The sequence below is a fragment of the Rutilus rutilus genome (genome assembly GCF_951802725.1).
Source record: "Rutilus rutilus genome assembly, chromosome: 23".
Classification (NCBI taxonomy): Eukaryota; Metazoa; Chordata; class Actinopteri; order Cypriniformes; family Leuciscidae; genus Rutilus; species Rutilus rutilus.
This window is the reverse complement of record NC_140233.1, coordinates 21,514,850-21,532,261: the sequence shown is the minus strand read 5'-3', so window position 1 is coordinate 21,532,261 and position 17,412 is coordinate 21,514,850. Positions and strand designations below refer to the sequence as shown.

At 38.2% G+C, this 17,412-nt stretch overlaps 1 protein-coding gene across 1 annotated transcript; it reads left to right on the top strand.

Annotated features, from left to right (window-relative positions):
* The first annotated feature begins 750 nt into the window (after nt 1-750).
* igf2b (insulin-like growth factor 2b) lies at nt 751-6,490 on the top strand. Its single transcript, XM_084397042.1, has 4 exons — nt 751-942; nt 2,114-2,264; nt 4,208-4,389; nt 5,253-6,490. Exons 1-4 carry the CDS (start codon nt 874-876, stop codon nt 5,487-5,489), a joined length of 639 nt encoding a protein of 212 aa, XP_084253168.1. The 5' UTR covers nt 751-873; the 3' UTR covers nt 5,490-6,490.
* The last annotated feature ends 10,922 nt before the right edge of the window (nt 6,491-17,412 follow it).

Here is a 17,412-nt window from a genome sequence, read left to right as displayed (position 1 = left end):
CTCTCAGTGCTCTGAATGGTCAGCCTGTAAAGTGAATTACCATCATTACAGCCACTATTCGCGTGAGGATCGATAAGGCAGGTGGAAATCAGAGGAAATGACGGCGTAAAGCGTTTCATCTTCACTCCTTATCATCCGGGCACTTTCCATTGTACAATTTTACACATCGACTGTCCTGCCAGAACTCTGTACAGGGTGGGCCATTTATATGGATACACCGTAATAACATGGGAATGGTTGGTGATATTAAAGTCCTGTTTGTGGCACATTAGTATATGTGAGGGGGCAAACTCCTCAAGATGGGTGGTGATATATACATATACTAATGTGCCACAAACAGGACTTTAATATCACCAACCATTCCCATGCTATTACGGTGTATCCATATAAATGGCCCACCCTGTACACTGATACTGATGACGTGTGCGTTTCTGAAACCTCGAACGTTGTCTTATTCATCAGTTTATTTAGGCTACATATATTTTATGTATTTCTTTTATTGTACATGTATTTATTAATGGAGGAAGGTGTTAAAAAAAATTGTGAAATAGCGATGTATAGCCGTCGTAATATTTTAGTAAAGCATAGGCTATTTTATAATGCTCATTGACCTTTTCGTGATCTGGGATTCTTGGAAAACTGCTGGAGATTCACTGACCACTTCTAGCTTTACCTCACGGACATGCGCACGAGAGGGGCGGGGGGTGGAGGGGGGTGTTAAGGGGCGGGTTTGAGTATATAATAGTTCTCTCACAGAACTTTTGCCTGTCGCCTGATTTTTGGGACAGCTCCACACAACATCCTAACACCAACTGGGGAAACTAACAGACCTTTTCAACCAAATACAACAGCACCGCATTTTTTTACGTTGTCATGGAGGACCAACTAAAACATCATTCTGTTTGCCATACCTGCTTGAGAACAGACAGTTTCATAAATAAGGTAAAGAAAATATTTTGACAACCTTTATGAAATCTTGGACTATCTGAAGATATTCTCTTAAATAGATTTTTTTTTTTTTTTACTTGACTTGAATAAACATCAGAAATTGACACGTTTGCAAACGAAAAGAGATTGTAGATGCAGTCTTTTGCACGATCAATTCGCGTAATGCAACGGAGATGTTTTTGACACTCTAAACTGCTAACATCTCTAAACATCTTGACAGCTCTAAATGTGAAATATAAGATATTATAGAAATTTACATAATGAATTTCTGTAAAGCTGATTTGAAAACATGGTGTAGTAAAGCGCTTTACAAATAAAAATGGACTTGACACTTCATTCAGGATACGCGCGCACGCGGGGAAGAAGTTGCGCAAGGGGGCGACAGCACTTTAAATGAGCTGGGTTTAGGGAAATTATATGCTGAGTTGTGTGGAATGAGATAGCTGGGTATATTGAGCAGTCTTGCAACTTGTTGAACGTTGTGTAAGAGTGTAGCCTCAATAAGGGAGATAAAAGCTCTTTTTGACGTGGATAAGCAATGCATATTTTAGCGTTAATTAAAAAGTCGATGCATGCAAGTACAATCCCAGCGTATTTGAAGAATTGCATTGGCGATTTGGAATGCACTGAAGGAACTAATGACTATTACCAGAGGAAGATCATCTTGATCAGCAGGTCTTCAGACTTTAAAATATCATCTTTTTAGTGAAAAATTAAATGCATTAACTACAAAATGCACAATTTCCCAGGGTGTATTAAGTATTGCATTTGGTGAAAGAAATAATACTGTAGTTACTAAAAAATCTGACCTTTTTGTTTGTTTGTTGCTAAAACAAAGGCTGCATGCATCAGAGAGTGAAAAACACGATTCCAGTGTTGCATGTACACATTTAACTTATTGTTAACTACACTGAATGCTTTCCACACTGTACATTGACATACTGGTTTAAACCATGTGATCAAGCAAGTCGATGGTCATGCATGCAGACATTTTATTGCATTACTAAATTCAATGCCTTGAGGAAGCTAATAATAGTTGTTCAGTATTATGTTAAGTATTTAAGGTATACATGATATCTTTATATATAGAAAGGGCATAAAAAAAATCTGCTTTGTACATTACAAATGAAATGCACCATCTAACTAAAACACATTTTCTCTGCAGGTCATAAAGATGTACTGGTCCGTACGGATGCCCATATGCATACTGTTTTTAACCCTGTCTGCCTTCGAAGTCGCTTCAGCTGAAACGTTATGTGGTGGAGAGCTGGTGGACGCGCTACAGTTTGTGTGCGAAGACAGAGGCTTCTATTTCAGTACGTACATTTGGACATCTCTGTGTTTTCTTTTCTTTGGTTGCAAATCCTGCCAATTGTATGTCACGAACGACCAGAGTTACGAGCGAAGTCTCTGCAGATTGTGCTGACTGGGCGCATTCTCTCGCGATATCTGTGATTGCATATGAAAGGGATGCTAAATGAGCCACAATGGCCTGGTTGTTTACTTGCACATTCCGCCAGGGAAAGTAATAGTACCCAAGTGGCATTCCATTCACCTCTCCAGAAATGTTCCCAGGCTACACTCAATTGAAAAAAAGTTGTTTGTCCTCTTACACGGCTGGATGGATTGAGACAGCTTCATTACTAGTTTAGCGTAACAGATACTAACCAATTGATTTGCACTAGTTCAGTGCAATGATTGCCAATTGTTCAATCCAGAACCAGATACATCTGCTGGTTGTATACCGTTCACATGCACGGAGGGGGTCGAGAGCACAACTTTTTAAATATTTGTCGTCTTCCTCACGCCAGCACTGACAAACAGACAAGGTCTTTGTGTTCTCTTGTCCACAGAAGCCTAACTACCCCGAAAGATCATTATCCAATTTGGGCCAGCGCAGATTTTCCCCCCTCTATCCACCAGATCCACTCTTCAATGTTTCCCATCCTACAATCAAGAACACCCTTTCAGATCATTGCGGTTGTGAGAAGCGCCAATCGTTCGCATAATATTTGACTGAAAATCAATTGTTCCTTCCTTTTCCCCGGTCTGGCTCCCCCACCTCCATTACTGTGTCCTGTATCTTCGCTCTTTCATGCCAAGTCTGTTCTTCTACCCCTCCCCCTTCCTCTCTTTCATGCTCTCTTTATCTCTGCTGAGCTGGCAAAGGACAAGGTCAAAGGATATCCACCATTTACTCATCCAAACAGAAGCGAAGACTTTTGCCCTTCAACACTCTAGCTGTCTTATTTGTACGCTTTCGATCTTCCTGGGTTGTCGGCGAATTCTTCGAAACAGATTTCGAACAGCTCAATTAGACGGCATAACGAGATCAGTCCGGGCGAGAAAACAAATAAACAGACTCCATTTTATGCCACAGATTTTGCCTTTATTATACACCATGGATGCATCCCAGTCAAAACACAATGAATCGATAATGAAATCTGCTTTGACAATGGAATCAGGCCACTGTAGCTTGATTTACATTGACTTGTTTGTAGGGTTTGTTGAATGTGTTTGCATGTTTGATGGCAACTGTTTGTGTTCGGAGAGTTTGAGCCAAATCTCTTCTTCTTTCTTGCTTTTCCCCCCCTAGTCTTAACTGGTTTGAGATGGTCAAATGGCCTTTCAGCATGGCTATGTTGGTGTTCAGCTGGATCTCCAGCTGAAAAAATAAAATAAAATAAATAAATCAGTCTATCCTAGTTTGCTCGTCTGTTGGCTGGTTTTAATTAGGGATTTTTTTCCACCTTTCAGCTGTTCAGGCTGGATGACTATTTACCCAGCTAAACACCAGCTTTACCAGGCTCAGTGAATGGGAACTTAAAACATGAATGATTATCAAACCAACTTTTTCAGTAGAGTTACCTGGTCAGCCAGCTGGAGTATTTGACAAGTGCCCCAAACCTGGGAAACCAGCAAACCAGTTTAGGCTAGTATAGTTCAATCAACATTGTATAATCCTGTCAACATTTACTCCCCCTAATGTCCTTCCAAACCTGTATGACTTTCTGGAATACAAAATAAGATATTTTGAAAAACAGTTTTTGACCATGCAACAGAAGTCAATGGGGTCCAAAGCAACATTGGTCACCACTGACTTTCACTGCATGGACAAAAAACTGGTTTTGAACACAGGTTTGCAATGACATGAGGACATTTTTGGGTGAACTTCATCAATTTTGTCTGACATGTGACCATCTAAGAGCTTCTCTCCCTGTCATCCATTAACTTATGATCTTTATTTGTATCCCTGCAGGTCGACCAACTAGTAGGTCGAATAGTCGGCGTTCTCAAAATCGTGGGATTGTGGAAGAGTGTTGTTTTAGCAGTTGTAACCTAGCTCTACTGGAACAATACTGTGCTAAACCTGCCAAGTCAGAGAGGGACGTTTCAGCCACATCCCTACAGGTCATCCCGGTGATGCCCGCATTTAAACAGGTATGTTGACCGTGGGAAACAACAAAAACCTCTCCAGCACTTTATCACACGCACCATCTTGATTGTCCTGTGGTTTCTGCCGAGCTTGTCCATCCTGGCATGTGGGTTTAAAGAAAACAATGAGCCAGAGTAAGGAACTAGTAAGCAAGTATTGCCCTAAAGCTGCTGACCAAGTGGAAAATGATATGATAGAAGTGAGAGGTCATATCTAGGTTGACATTTTCCTGTAGATTTACATCACATACTTGGATTGGGTTACAAAACCAGTGTCTCTCAAAATGACCTAGATGTTGACTAGCTGGTTGGACATTGGGGACAAATGGTCATTCTTCAGTGTTGAGTTTTGTTCTTTGTCAGTATTAGAAATCGATAGCCCTTTAAATAACATCTGGTATGGACAGTTTGCACCAAAATTCATCATTTCCTCACCATCATGTCCTTCCAAACCTATATGACTTTCTTCTGCGGAGCACAAAAGGAGATATTTTGAAGAATTTTTTATCCATATAAAGAAAGTCAATGGGGTCCAAAATAACACCGACTTTCATTGTATGGATTTTAAAAGGAGGAGACTGTTTGGAACGACATGAGAGATTTTTCATTTTTGGGTGAACTAAGACTTTAAGAAAGACGAGGATTGAGCAAGAGAATTTCAAGTGGAGTGTTGTCTTGGTAGTTTAGGGTTTTTGGCTATTTTGGGCAAAATATCTGCAAAATCATTAAAAAATTTTGTCAAAACTTTTGATTTTCAGAGAGTTTAAAGTCATTTTTAGAGATCTTCCAAGCAATCGTAGAAGATATCTGTGAGAATTTCAAACTGTTTCAGGAGTCATTTTCTAACACTATTATTACTTTCGCAACAGGATGTCCCAAGAAAGCACGTGACCGTGAAATATTCCAAATATGACGTGTGGCAACGGAAGGCCGCCCAGAGGCTACGGAGGGGCGTCCCTGCCATCCTGCGGGCCAAGAAGTTTAGGCGGCAGGCGGAGAGAATCAAGGCCCAGGAGCAACTGCACCACCACAGGCCTCTCATCACACTTCCCAGCAAGCTGCCGCCCATCCTTCTTCCCACAGAAAACTACGTCAGCCACAAGTGAAACCAGGATCATTTGCACAGAGTCGATAAAAAAAGACTAGGGGATCAAAGCTTTTTGTCTCTGACGTCATTTCTGTGGCAGTCCTCAACAACCCTTCTTCCTTCCCCACCAGACGTGCTCACACGCTCTTCAAGTTTCTATTCTTGCTGTTTCGTTCACCAACAAATCATAAATGAGAGGAACACAATTCAGGTGAAGAAGCAAAAGAAAGAGCGACGAAGCTGCGGAACGTCGCACGTTTTCGCCAGTTTGGAGGACGTCAGAACGCGAGGAACAGCTAGAGCTAGCATGAACGAACCCATTCCACTGCATTCTCCCGAGACAAAAGTATCTCTCTTTTAGTCCTTTTTAAATATTAGTTTGCACCTGTAACTATAAAGGGACATCCACACTGTAAGGAATTGTTGTAAAATTAGATTCCTGTTCCAGCACCTTGTAATCACAAATGAAAAGCAGAGAAGAATCTGCGAATTGCACATCGCCACGGATTACGTCAAAGTTCTTGTTAAGTAATAAAAAAGGCACTATTTTTTTATGGACTATGAACATGTAGCTCAAAAAATGTCATGGTGCTAGCTTTGGGAATGGACTCAAAGGAGAAGGGGTTGAAAAGCATGTTTTTTTTCCTTTGAAACTTTATTAAACTTTCCGTTTTAAGGAAAGTGTGACTTTGGAAAGAGTAAACAAGAGCATATTGGCTGCGGGGATATCAGCTGCGTATACGTAAGACACGCGACGTATGCCTTGGGTCTCGGCGCTGCCGTTGCGATAAAGGAAGGAGCAGTGTGGGGACAGTGAAGGGATCATGTTGAAATGCCTGGACGTGAAGAACTCGCCTCCTTTCGAGCGTGGCTGCACAAAACCCCTGCTTTGCACTGCAGGAAGAGGGACATTGTGACCTTGAAAAAGTGGGATGTTTGTATTTTCTATGTTTTTTTTCGTTAAAACGCTTCAAGGAAAAAAAAGAAAAAAAAAAAGAAAAAAAAAAAAGCCCAGTTTGGTTTCTGGTACCGTGACATTCTTGTTGTTGCAAAATAGGCTTTGTGTTTTTGTAACGTTATTTTACAGTTCTTAAAAAAAAAGGCACAAATATCAATTCAAAGGGAAAAAACGCAATAATGTCAACTAACATATATTTTAAACGTTTATCCGTAGTATTCACATGCTTTTGCCTGAGAAACAAATACTTGAATATATATATATATATATATATATATAAATATATATATAAAAAATATGGAAATATATATTATAATTCGTTTCCAGGGACATCATGTAATATTCTTTTAGTCTGAGCTGTATCTTGCGTAATGAGCCGCCAAGCTTCTTTTTGTTTGTTTGTTAAGTACAAATATGGGCACTGTATAAAGGCATTATTTATTTTGTTATAAAATTATATATTAAAATCAGTCCAAATACAGTAATATACATAGCACTGATGCTCAACTGATGGATTTTATTTTATATGCTCTCTTTTTTTTTTCTTTTCCCATTTTACATGTAAATGCTTTTTGTAGATGCTTTGTACCAAAAAAAAAATTCCTTTTTTTTTTTCCTTTTGGTTCGCCACAGAGCTATTTTAAAATCAATATTTTAACAGCAGCTGTAGCCTGGATTGCTTAGGCATGTTATAATACAAAAATAGGCACATACTCAGAATACTCTCTCTCTCTCTCTCTCACTCCCGCATGGCTTTTTAATCTGCCAAATGGATTTCTGTTTGTAAAAAAGACAAAAACAACTACAAAAAAACTTGCGTTTAACTTTCCTCACGAGGCTCTGGATAAACCCGGTCTCTATATTCCACTATTGTACACAAAACCACTACAGTCTGCATTGATGTATCATAATATTTGGCTTCTCTAAGGTATGCCATGTTTTGGAGGTTGAGAAGAGTCTGTCCCTGGTTCAAGGTTTGTTCTTGTTGCTGAGTAATTGAACTGCAGCCATAAGTTAAAGTAAAAATCCATTATCTTACAATAATATGCCCTAAATCCTCTTATTTCCTTTCGGTCGGGGTGTTTTTTCAAGTCGTCCATGTATCTTCATCTCAGTTGTTGAAGGGCTACCATACTTATTTACCCTAATACTCAGGAAATATCAGCGGATTTATGTGAAAAGGCCATTTTCTCTGCAGTTTCTCAAACAAGGACAACAAGCCAACATCGTTTCTTGTATAAGCCCCATCTTAAGGTCAAAAAATTATACTATAGTATCGCTTAGTATCTTGAAACTTAAAGGTCTAAGTGCCTGCAGTGTATCCCTCTGCCTTGATAATCCAATATTTATCTGATTCATATCAGTTGTGACTAAGCAGTGCAATTATTATAATTACTATCATTTTTTATTATTATTTGAACATCCCATATTTCCAGAGACATTGCCATTTGTCTATTATGTTATTCCTGCAAGGACTGCAGTCCTAATGTTCTTTCCAAACTGGTTACTTATCTTTCCGTGCGAAAAAAGGCGTGTGAGGAAAACACGTCCTTTTGCGCTAAAAATGAAGGGATCTTTTGTCTTTCATTGGCAACAGTTTAATATCAGTAGCCCCCGCAGCCTGTGTGTATTTTAATTGATTTAACCTCTGCACGCTAGAACGTCCGAAATGCACAATTCATGTACTTTCATTTTTAATATCAATAAAAACCATTTTATCAAACATGTTTCAGTCATGTGCAAGTGTACGTGTTTTTATTGCCAGGGTTGCACTGTAAATGATTTAGTAGACGCTGAGGCCTACAACGAATTTCCTTGATGCTTTTAGCATCTTTTCTGCACTGGCTGATCTGCAGTGTGCCAACGAAGGAAAATGCACTAAAATGTGACCAAACAGTGAGCAACTGACATGGGAGCAGATGCACGTCAGCTCCGCACGCTAGGGTTCAGCTCAGATGAAGTCAAGGAAGCTCTTGAAAACGTTGTATCCAGCAGAATTCAAGCTAACATCCCCACGTTCAAGCAATGTAAAAAGTGGTAACCTGCAATATTTCTATAGGAGTAGTCATAGTTTTGTTGGCATAAATGAACTTATTTAGATTGATTCAGCGATATTAAATAATAGTTTAGACTTTTTCATCTACAGTGGAGTTCAATAGTCAGCTTTTTTTATATACAAACTGTTTCATTAGAAATTATATTATCAGCATGACATTTAGAATTTCAGAATTTATCATTTATTTGATCATCCAGATTTGTGCAAAAGCTGATGATTCATGTCATCCCGCATGAGAATGTTCCAAAGAGCACATTGTGCTTATTTGCTATACACATTTCCTTATTTGATTAGTGACATAACAGTGCAGAACCTTATTTCTTATTATTTTACAACATAATATTGCTTTGTAATGTATTTCCAGGTATAAATAAGACTTTGAATTCCAGATTTTCACAGTGAGCTCAAATGTTTGGACCCCCACAGAATTTATCCACCTAAATCAAGTGATCATAATGGGGATGTTTAGATAATAAACCTAATTCTGTGAAATTCATTTGCATGTGCTGCTGCTAAAGGTTAAGGGCTGCTGTATAGGCCTCCAAGTAAACAGTATCTAAATTTGACCAAATTATGGTTACCATCTACACATGACTGATCATGTCTTCACCCTGCAAACGTGCAATAATCCGCGATAAGCAAGTGTAGAAAGCAGCTTTAAATGATCTTTATTTCATTAAATAACTTATTATACCAAATGTAATCTTATTTCACCCGTGACAGACTGCTCTGTCATTATTTACTCACCCTCATGTCATTCCAAACCCATTTTCCATGCAACACAAAACAAGAATATTCACATTTCATAGTGACCATGTCGGTCAAGCTCCAAATAATAATAATAATAATAATAATAAAAAAAACATAAAAAACGTAAAATAAATCATGAAAGCAGTATATACAACTATCATCCACCAAACAAATGGAATTTTTAAAAATAGTGCAATATAATGTCAGCTGTATATTTTAATAGTGTTTTTTTTAAGCTTAATCACTATAAATGGCTGCCAAGGTAAAGATGTGGACACAACCGATTTCAGTGAAATTTAATTGGCAGAAAAAAGTTAATTTTCTTTTGTCAATCAACAGTGAAGAGATATATGAAGCACAACTTACACGGAAGTCACTTTCACACCACCACGGTGAATTTATTTGACGACGTGAACTTGATCCGAAATCTGCACGAGGACAAATTTGACATAATTATCTTCTCACTGGACCAGGAAATGTGAAAAGGGTCCAATCAAATAACTGGATTTGACCCATGAAAATTTGCCAAACAACAGTAAATGTGACTGCACCTTAAAGATGTTTTTGCTTTTGTGCTCCACAAAAAAAAAATAAAAAAAATAAAAATAGAACTAGATAAGGGTGACAGGCTATTGCCCCGCCCTCACGCCAGTAAACACGTCATCAGAGGGAGGGTAAGTTATTTTGATTAAAGATTACAAGGGCACTGTTAAAGGGTGATAATTTTGGTGACTTTAGTGGCATTTCATTTTAGGTGCAATATTCCTTTAAGATGAATCAGCTTTGGTTCAAGTAATCCCGCCGGTCGGCCGTGTCCTGAACAGCTGACTAAGGAGTACGAGCGCTTCCTTGATGCCTTTCAGATTCATTTTAGCTGTCAGAGGCTGCACATTAACGCACAGAGCACTAGTGTGTTACACATCAACTAGTGAACCATGGCGGAAAGCAACCTGGCGTGTGCTAGTGAGTATTTGTGTCTGCTATGATGAAAGCACTCGATGTATCCCCTCAAGACGCCACGTGAATGTCGTTAAAGAAAACGTTAAATGTTGCACGACGTTAACCTGCTTGTTTAATTTAGTGCACTGTGGTGTTTTAAATATTAACAGCCGCTTCTACAAAATTCCAGTTCCCTGCAATAGATTTCAATCGGAGAAGTCTTTACAACATGAATGAATATTTCAAGATGTAAACTGTCATTCAAGCTCACGTGAGTACGCTCACCGTGAACTCAATGAACCTGTGCAAGTAGCTGGAAATATTTTACCCATAATTTTCCATCATGTTGATATAAACAGATGAATTACACGCACTATGTTATAACAGCTATTTTTAACTTTTCTGAAAATTGTTAATGTTTCTTGTCCATTTCTAGGGTGTTGTGGGTGGTTGACAGGATGTTGCAATATGGTTGTGTGGGAATGTCTGGGTAGTTGTTAGGTTAGGGTTTTACAAGGTGGTGGCCAAGGTGTTGCTAGGGTGTTTCTAGGTTGCTATGTGTTTGTTATGGTGTTAGAAGACAGTTGCCAAAGCATTTTTCTAGGTGGTTGCCAGGTTGTTAATGCAGTTGCTAATGAGTGATTTTACCATATTGTAACTAGGTGGTTGCTAGGTTGTTGCTATGCCCTTTCCAGGTCATTTATTCAGGGGGGTTGCTAGGTGTATTTTATGGTGTTAGTATGCGTTTGCCAGGTAGTTGTTGTTACACGGCCATACTTGCCCACCGCGGCACCACCCCCACTGTCGTTTCGTAGTTTATTCATGCTCACAGCACAAACTGAGAGTGTATAACTTTAATACTTATTTAATATTTAATGTGTTTGTTCAAATTCCCAAGCTTATGTATAAGTAATAGTAATAGTGATACTGGCCTTATAGCAAACCTTCTGTACTGACCCTACTGTTACCCTGTTGTGTTTAACCTATTGTATCTTTTACAAGGGCATGACCCGACAAACATAAAGACAGCATCATAACAACCTCTGCCAGCATGTGTCATGCCCCATAGTGCTCAAAGATAATTCAAAAATGCTGAATGTCCATCTATTGTTTACAAGTCAGAAACTATGGTTACATAATTAGAAAGCCTTCCTCACATTACTGGTTGATTAGGAACTGACAATTAGATCGCTTTGTGGAGCACTGAAGAAACACAATCTCGTCTTTATGTGGTGCTCCTGCTGTAACAAACAGCATCGGCTGGGATGTGGAGTGAAATTGATTTCATTATGAAATTAGGCCCATTGGAAAAAGGAAAAGAAACAAAAACAAGAAATTTGAGGCATTCATCTTTAAACAAAGCGGAAGAGCATAAAAAAAACATGGCGGTTTGAAGAGTTTGCTTAGTTCAAGGAAGTGACCCCCTTTTGCTTCCTTTCAGACTGGAGTAATTAGAGGAGTTGTTGCTTGTACAGGAATGCCTGGCCACGCTCTACCCAATAAAACTGGCATTGGCCTTTCTGGCCAGTCCAAGACCTGTCCAACGCCGCTGCCAATCCACTTTCAATAGTTGGCTGGAACTCCTATGCATCCCGTGCATCCGACCAACCACAAGTAATGCTTCTCAGAGTTTGCACTTTGGCCAAGTCTTATCAGTGGCCAGAGCCTCTATGCCACTGCCTCAAGTTGACAGAAAATGCGATGGTTCATGCTGCCCATATGCATGCATTAGTGGACGCTTCTGTTTGTTTTCCATACAAAGAACTGGTGCAACTTTTCTATATGAAGCCAGCCTTCCAACTACTATGAAGAACGGGAAATTTTGTCCACTATAGCTCTTTTATGGGGACATGTCACTTTCACAGGTACATTGAGCGTAGTATGCACCTGTGATTAAACAGGTGTGGAATACTTCTAGTAACCTAATCAGCAGTTTTAAATCTAAATGTGCTGCAAGGTACAACCAAAAAGAACATGCTGAGCAGGGGAGTTTTTCTCCAGTGGCAAGAGAGGTAGTGGCTTGTCAAAAGAATTTGGATGAAAAAACATGCAATCAAATAGTGTAATGTTACCAACCATTCTGCAAATATTTTTAGTTGTAGTGTGTACACACTGCCGTTCAAAAGATTTGGGTCATTAAGTTTTTTTTTTTTTTAAAGAAGTCTATTATGCTCAACAAGGCTGCATTCATTTTAATAAAAATAAAAAGTAAAAAGATTTATATTGTTAAATATTACTACAATTTAAAATAAATGTTCTATTTTAATATATTTTAAAAATGTAATTTATTCCTAGGATATTAAAGCTGAATTTTCAGCATCATTACTCCAGTCTTCAATGTCACATGATCCTTCAGAAATCATTCTAATATGATGATTTGCTGCTCAAGAAATATTTCTTAATATTATCAAAATGATTTTGCTGCTTTCTATTTTAAGGAAGCCATTATTCAGCTATACAAATAGGTTTTGTTGACTAATGTTCCAACAGGTTTTAGTATTACTTTAGTATAAAATTACTTTTGTTACTGCATTATTGTAATTATTTTTGAAACAACAAACACTTTGAGAATTTGATTTGACTTGAACTTAATGTTTATTTGTATATAATACTTTATATACAAAAATATGTTATTATTGGTAGTTTGTTGATAGAGAAGATAAAATTGTGTTCTATATGGAACATGAATTTACAAAAAACCCTAAATGCAGAGAGTATACTTTGCCTCCTCATTTCATAAGTCCACCACACCACTGATGTTAATCTAGCGCTAACCTAAAATTCAACCACAAGATTAGTTATCGTCTACCTGCCATGCTGTGGTTAAATAACCGGGAATTGTTTTGATACGAGAAATGAAATGTAGGTGAACATGCCAAACATGGTCAAAATATTTACAGTAACCATAGTTTTGGCCACCAACTCAAAAACACTATGATTAAAAATGATGCTGTGGAAATACGAAACTAACCACAATCAAAATACCAGCCGCGAATGAAGGATCTATATGGGTTCTGGAAAAGAAAAACTGAGAAGTACAAAAGCAAAGCGTCACACATGAAATTGAAACATTTCTTGTCATGGCCAACAGTGTGCGTGACAGCTATATGAGCTAGCTATGTTTACGAGTTAACTTAACTGCAACTACTGAAGGTTATACTGTACAGTTGCTCAGTGGCTCAACGCCAGGAGGGCTACAAGGTCACAGAGCAACACGTGCAATTCCAGAGACATCACCAACTGGTTTATAGTCTAACCATTACCCTGATAAACAGGTGAGATGAAAGGGTAGATTTTCTAACAGAGTTATTGTGTAAAGCTACAGAATGTGCAATTGAAATTGAGCGATTGTAATTCAAGAAATATTTTGCAACTTTTAGCGGGAACTAGATACCGCCTGATTGTTAGGAAGGCATTCATTTTTATTTCGTTCAGGTTGGACACACAGTTTGCTTGAACTGTAAGATGAATTGCATTTTGGTGCCCACATACTGACCCAAGAAGAACATTGTATTGCTCAGAGTTTGCTCATTCATAGCTCCAGAGAATGAATGAGGCTCTCAGATATGTTAAATTTAAGTATGAACTTTGTCCCAGATGTTTCTTCTAAAATAGGGGTAAATAAAACCCCCACAAATTAGACAATTGTTGACGTACAGTTAGACATTTGGTCTTGTGAGAACAAGATGAGAAATGTGACTGAGTTCATTTTGAATTCTTTGTCTCTTGTTTGCAGACTTTGGTATCTTGGTGAATTTAAAATAGTTTGAATCTCCTAATGAGATGTCAGTTGAATATAGTTGTTTGTTAAAAAAAAAAAAAAAAAAAAAAACACTAAACAAAGCAAGGCTCCATTTGGTTTCTTCGTATTCTGGAGAAGCAATGATGTATTAAAGTTGTTTTTTATGGAAGATGCTGATAACTGAATTAATCAGTTAGCAGAGTCTAGTATTATGCACCACATTCTAAATTAATCTAGATTAAATTGGATTGAATATCAACATGCCTCTTGAGCTGTGAAGGGGTATCTGTTCTGATTGTGTGCATAACCTTGGCCAGTTGGCAGCAAACTGATTCATTAAGTGGACAAAATAAAGTTGATAAGGTAGTCGGCCAATCTGTTATGATTGTACAGAAACTTAGAGTATCCAGTAACTTTCTAAAAGCTTTTTTTAATCTTTCAGTGACAGTGTTAAGATATTAGATAAATATAAAAGCCAAGAGTTGTGTAACTCCGTTTAAGGTCATGAAATGTTTAAAACAAAATTGTAAGATAGATATTATGGCTGTTTCCTCTACTTTACCAGCTTAGCAATGAGTAGTAAAATGGTATTTTAAAATGTCTTAGCTCAGTTTAAATTGTCAGACCACAACTCATGTGGTCACTGGACGAGTCATTAATAATTTTGGTGCAACCAAGAACTTGTGCAAAACCTTACACATATCTTTTATAGTTCCATGTCTGTGGTTTTCTTCTCTTCCCATATTTTTCCTCACTCTCTTGACATTCAAACCATTTTAATAACCATTTCAAAATTTAGGGAACTATGGTATGGAATGAAAAATCCATATGGAGTTCTGATTGACCTCCAGAGTCTATAGCCATGTTGCGTATATTAGAGGTGTCGCAATGTAGGGCTGCATGATATTGAAGAAAAGTGTGATATGCGATAACTCATTAAATAATGCGATATGCGATACGATAATGCTTAAAGTGTGTAAAATAAACTTAAATTATCTTTAAAATATCTTTAAAATTATATAACCTACATACTTGTTTCACATTCTTTTTGCAGTAGTATTTTACTGTAGCATAAGAAGTGCTATTTTAACATCAGTGTAAACCACGGGGTTTAGGGTTTCAGGTTATCCTACATTAGGTTTAACAACAGAAACTGAATAATCAAATGTAAAAATAAAACACTGCTTAGTTTTCACTGTATGAATTAAATACTGCTTCTTATTAAAGCTACAAAAGTTATTCAGCCAAGAGCAGTGAGTGATTTTCTCTTTGTCTTTTATTCATGACCCCAGTTATTGGAAGCTGTTGCGATATGCATATCGCGATATATACATTTGCGATATTTTGATAATTTCGATATATTGTGCAGCCCTATCGCAATGTACAACACTCTTAAAAACTCTGGGCTACGTTTTCAACCCAAGTGCTGGTTTGTGACTGTTGGGTAAGGAAGCTGGTTTGATTTGACCCGGCAGAGAGGGATCTTTGAAGGTGCTATATGTAGGTTTTTGACTGTACTAAAGCATAAAAATACCATAATATGTTTGCAGATATTTAGGAAACATGCTGAGTTCACATAATAGTTTCTCTGAAAAACAGTGCTACATCCAGTTATTTTACTTAGAAATGGGCGATCTGTGTCAGAATGTTTTGGTCTGTGCAATACCGGATGTTGCCAATTTACCCAATAGTATTTCACCACCACATGTTGCCAGTTGGCCGAAAACACAGCGTATTGCAGTCATGGAAGCCAGCGAACAAACTTGGTCAGAGATCGCAAATTCTACCGAACCTAAAAAGCCTCAGCACCCATCTAAAAATCTCTATGAATGGGAGCATATTAAAATGCATATTCAACTCACCATAAATCGACTCAATTTACAGTGTGTAAGTCTCTTAGCCTTCCATTGTCAATTGCACTCATTCCTGTTGCGTGTCCTCAAACTGGCAACCCGCATGAGCTTCAAGTCTGATGAGGAGGGGGCGAAGGAAACAACTCTTTCCAATACAGTGGGTACGGAAAGTATTCAGACCCCCTTACATTTTTCACTCTTTGTTATATTGCAGCCATTTGCTAAAATCATTTGTTCATTTTTTTTCCTCATTATTGTACACACAGCACCCCATATTGACAGAAAAACACAGAATTGTTCGACATTTTTGCACATTTATTAAAAAAAGAAAAACTGAAATATCACATGGTGCTAAGTATTCAGACCCTTTGCTCAGTATTTAGTAGAAGCACCCTTTTGATCTAATACAGCCATGAGTCTTTTTGGGAAAGATGCAACAAGTTTTTCACACCTGGATTTGGGTATCCTCTGCCATTCCTCCTTGCAGATCCTCTCCAGTTCTGTCAGGTTGGATGGTCAAGTCAAGTCAAGTCAAGTCATTTTCATTTATATAGCGCTTTTAACAATGTAGATTGTCTCAAAGCAGCTTCACAGAGATAAATGTATAATATAACGTAAGATTGTTTTGGCTTTATAGCGGTTCTTTAATAAAGTTATTTTCCAGCTAAAGTTAGTTTTGATTGATTCGCTTCCGTCGCAACGATCATTTGTTTTTAAATTAGGGCCGCCAAGACGACACCATTCTCTCTACACAGACTTTAGCGAACCTGTGAGAAACGCTGATGGCGTTCAGATGCGCATTAAGAACGGGTTCTATAGTTATGTGCGTTTGAATATATGTGTGCAGGTTTGGAATTCCCTACAAACCAAACCTAAACAAATTACTGGTGTTTCCTTATAGTTTTGATTCAGAATTTTATTTTATTTTATCAATTCGGGGTAGATACGCAAATTGAGTTTTCCCGACGACGCGTTATCTGTAGAGTGGGAAAGGGATCCTCCATAGGGAGAGACTAGTTGGCCCTTCAGCACTGCGTTGACACCGGGTCCAGGCGAAGGTCCTTCATCAGATCTGGAAACGGCCTGGATCCGGCAGGCTGCGGGAAAACCTTGGGATAAACAAAGACACTAAAATTAGCGTAGATGCCATTCTTCTCATGATGTAACAAGTACATCAGGATTTATGGGAAGTGTTCCCGGTTCCAGCTGACCTAATCTATGCAGCCTAATATTGAATTATAGAAGTCTATAATGTATTATGTGAACGCTATGTCAAAGAGATGTGTCTTTAATCTAGATTTGAACTGACAGAGTGTGTCTGCTTCCCGGACAATGGTAGGAAGACTGTTCCAAAGTTTTGGTGCTAAATAGGAAAAGGATCTACCGCCAGCAGTCGATTTAGATATTCTAGGTATTATCAACTGGCCGGAATTTTGAGATCGCAATAGACGTGAAGGAGTATAATGCGTTAAGAGCTTGCTCAAGTACTGCGGAGCTAAACCATTTAGTGCTTTGTAAGTAATCAGCAATATTTTAAAATTGATGCGATGTTTAATAGGGAGCCAGTGCAGTTTTGACAGAACCGGGCTAATATGGTCATACCTCCTGGTTCTGGTAAGAACTCGAGCTGCTGCGTTTTGAACC

What these genes read in the sequence shown, in the direction of transcription:
- igf2b (XM_084397042.1), top strand. Translation starts at nt 874, where the DNA reads ATGGAGGACCAACTAAAACATCATTCTGTTTGCCATACCTGCTTGAGA. An exon ending in CAGACAGTTTCATAAATAAG is followed by an intron (nt 943 to 2,113) that starts GTAAAGAAAATA and finishes TTTTCTCTGCAG; the next exon opens with GTCATAAAGATGTACTGGTC. An exon ending in TGATGCCCGCATTTAAACAG is followed by an intron (nt 4,390 to 5,252) that starts GTATGTTGACCG and finishes CTTTCGCAACAG; the next exon opens with GATGTCCCAAGAAAGCACGT.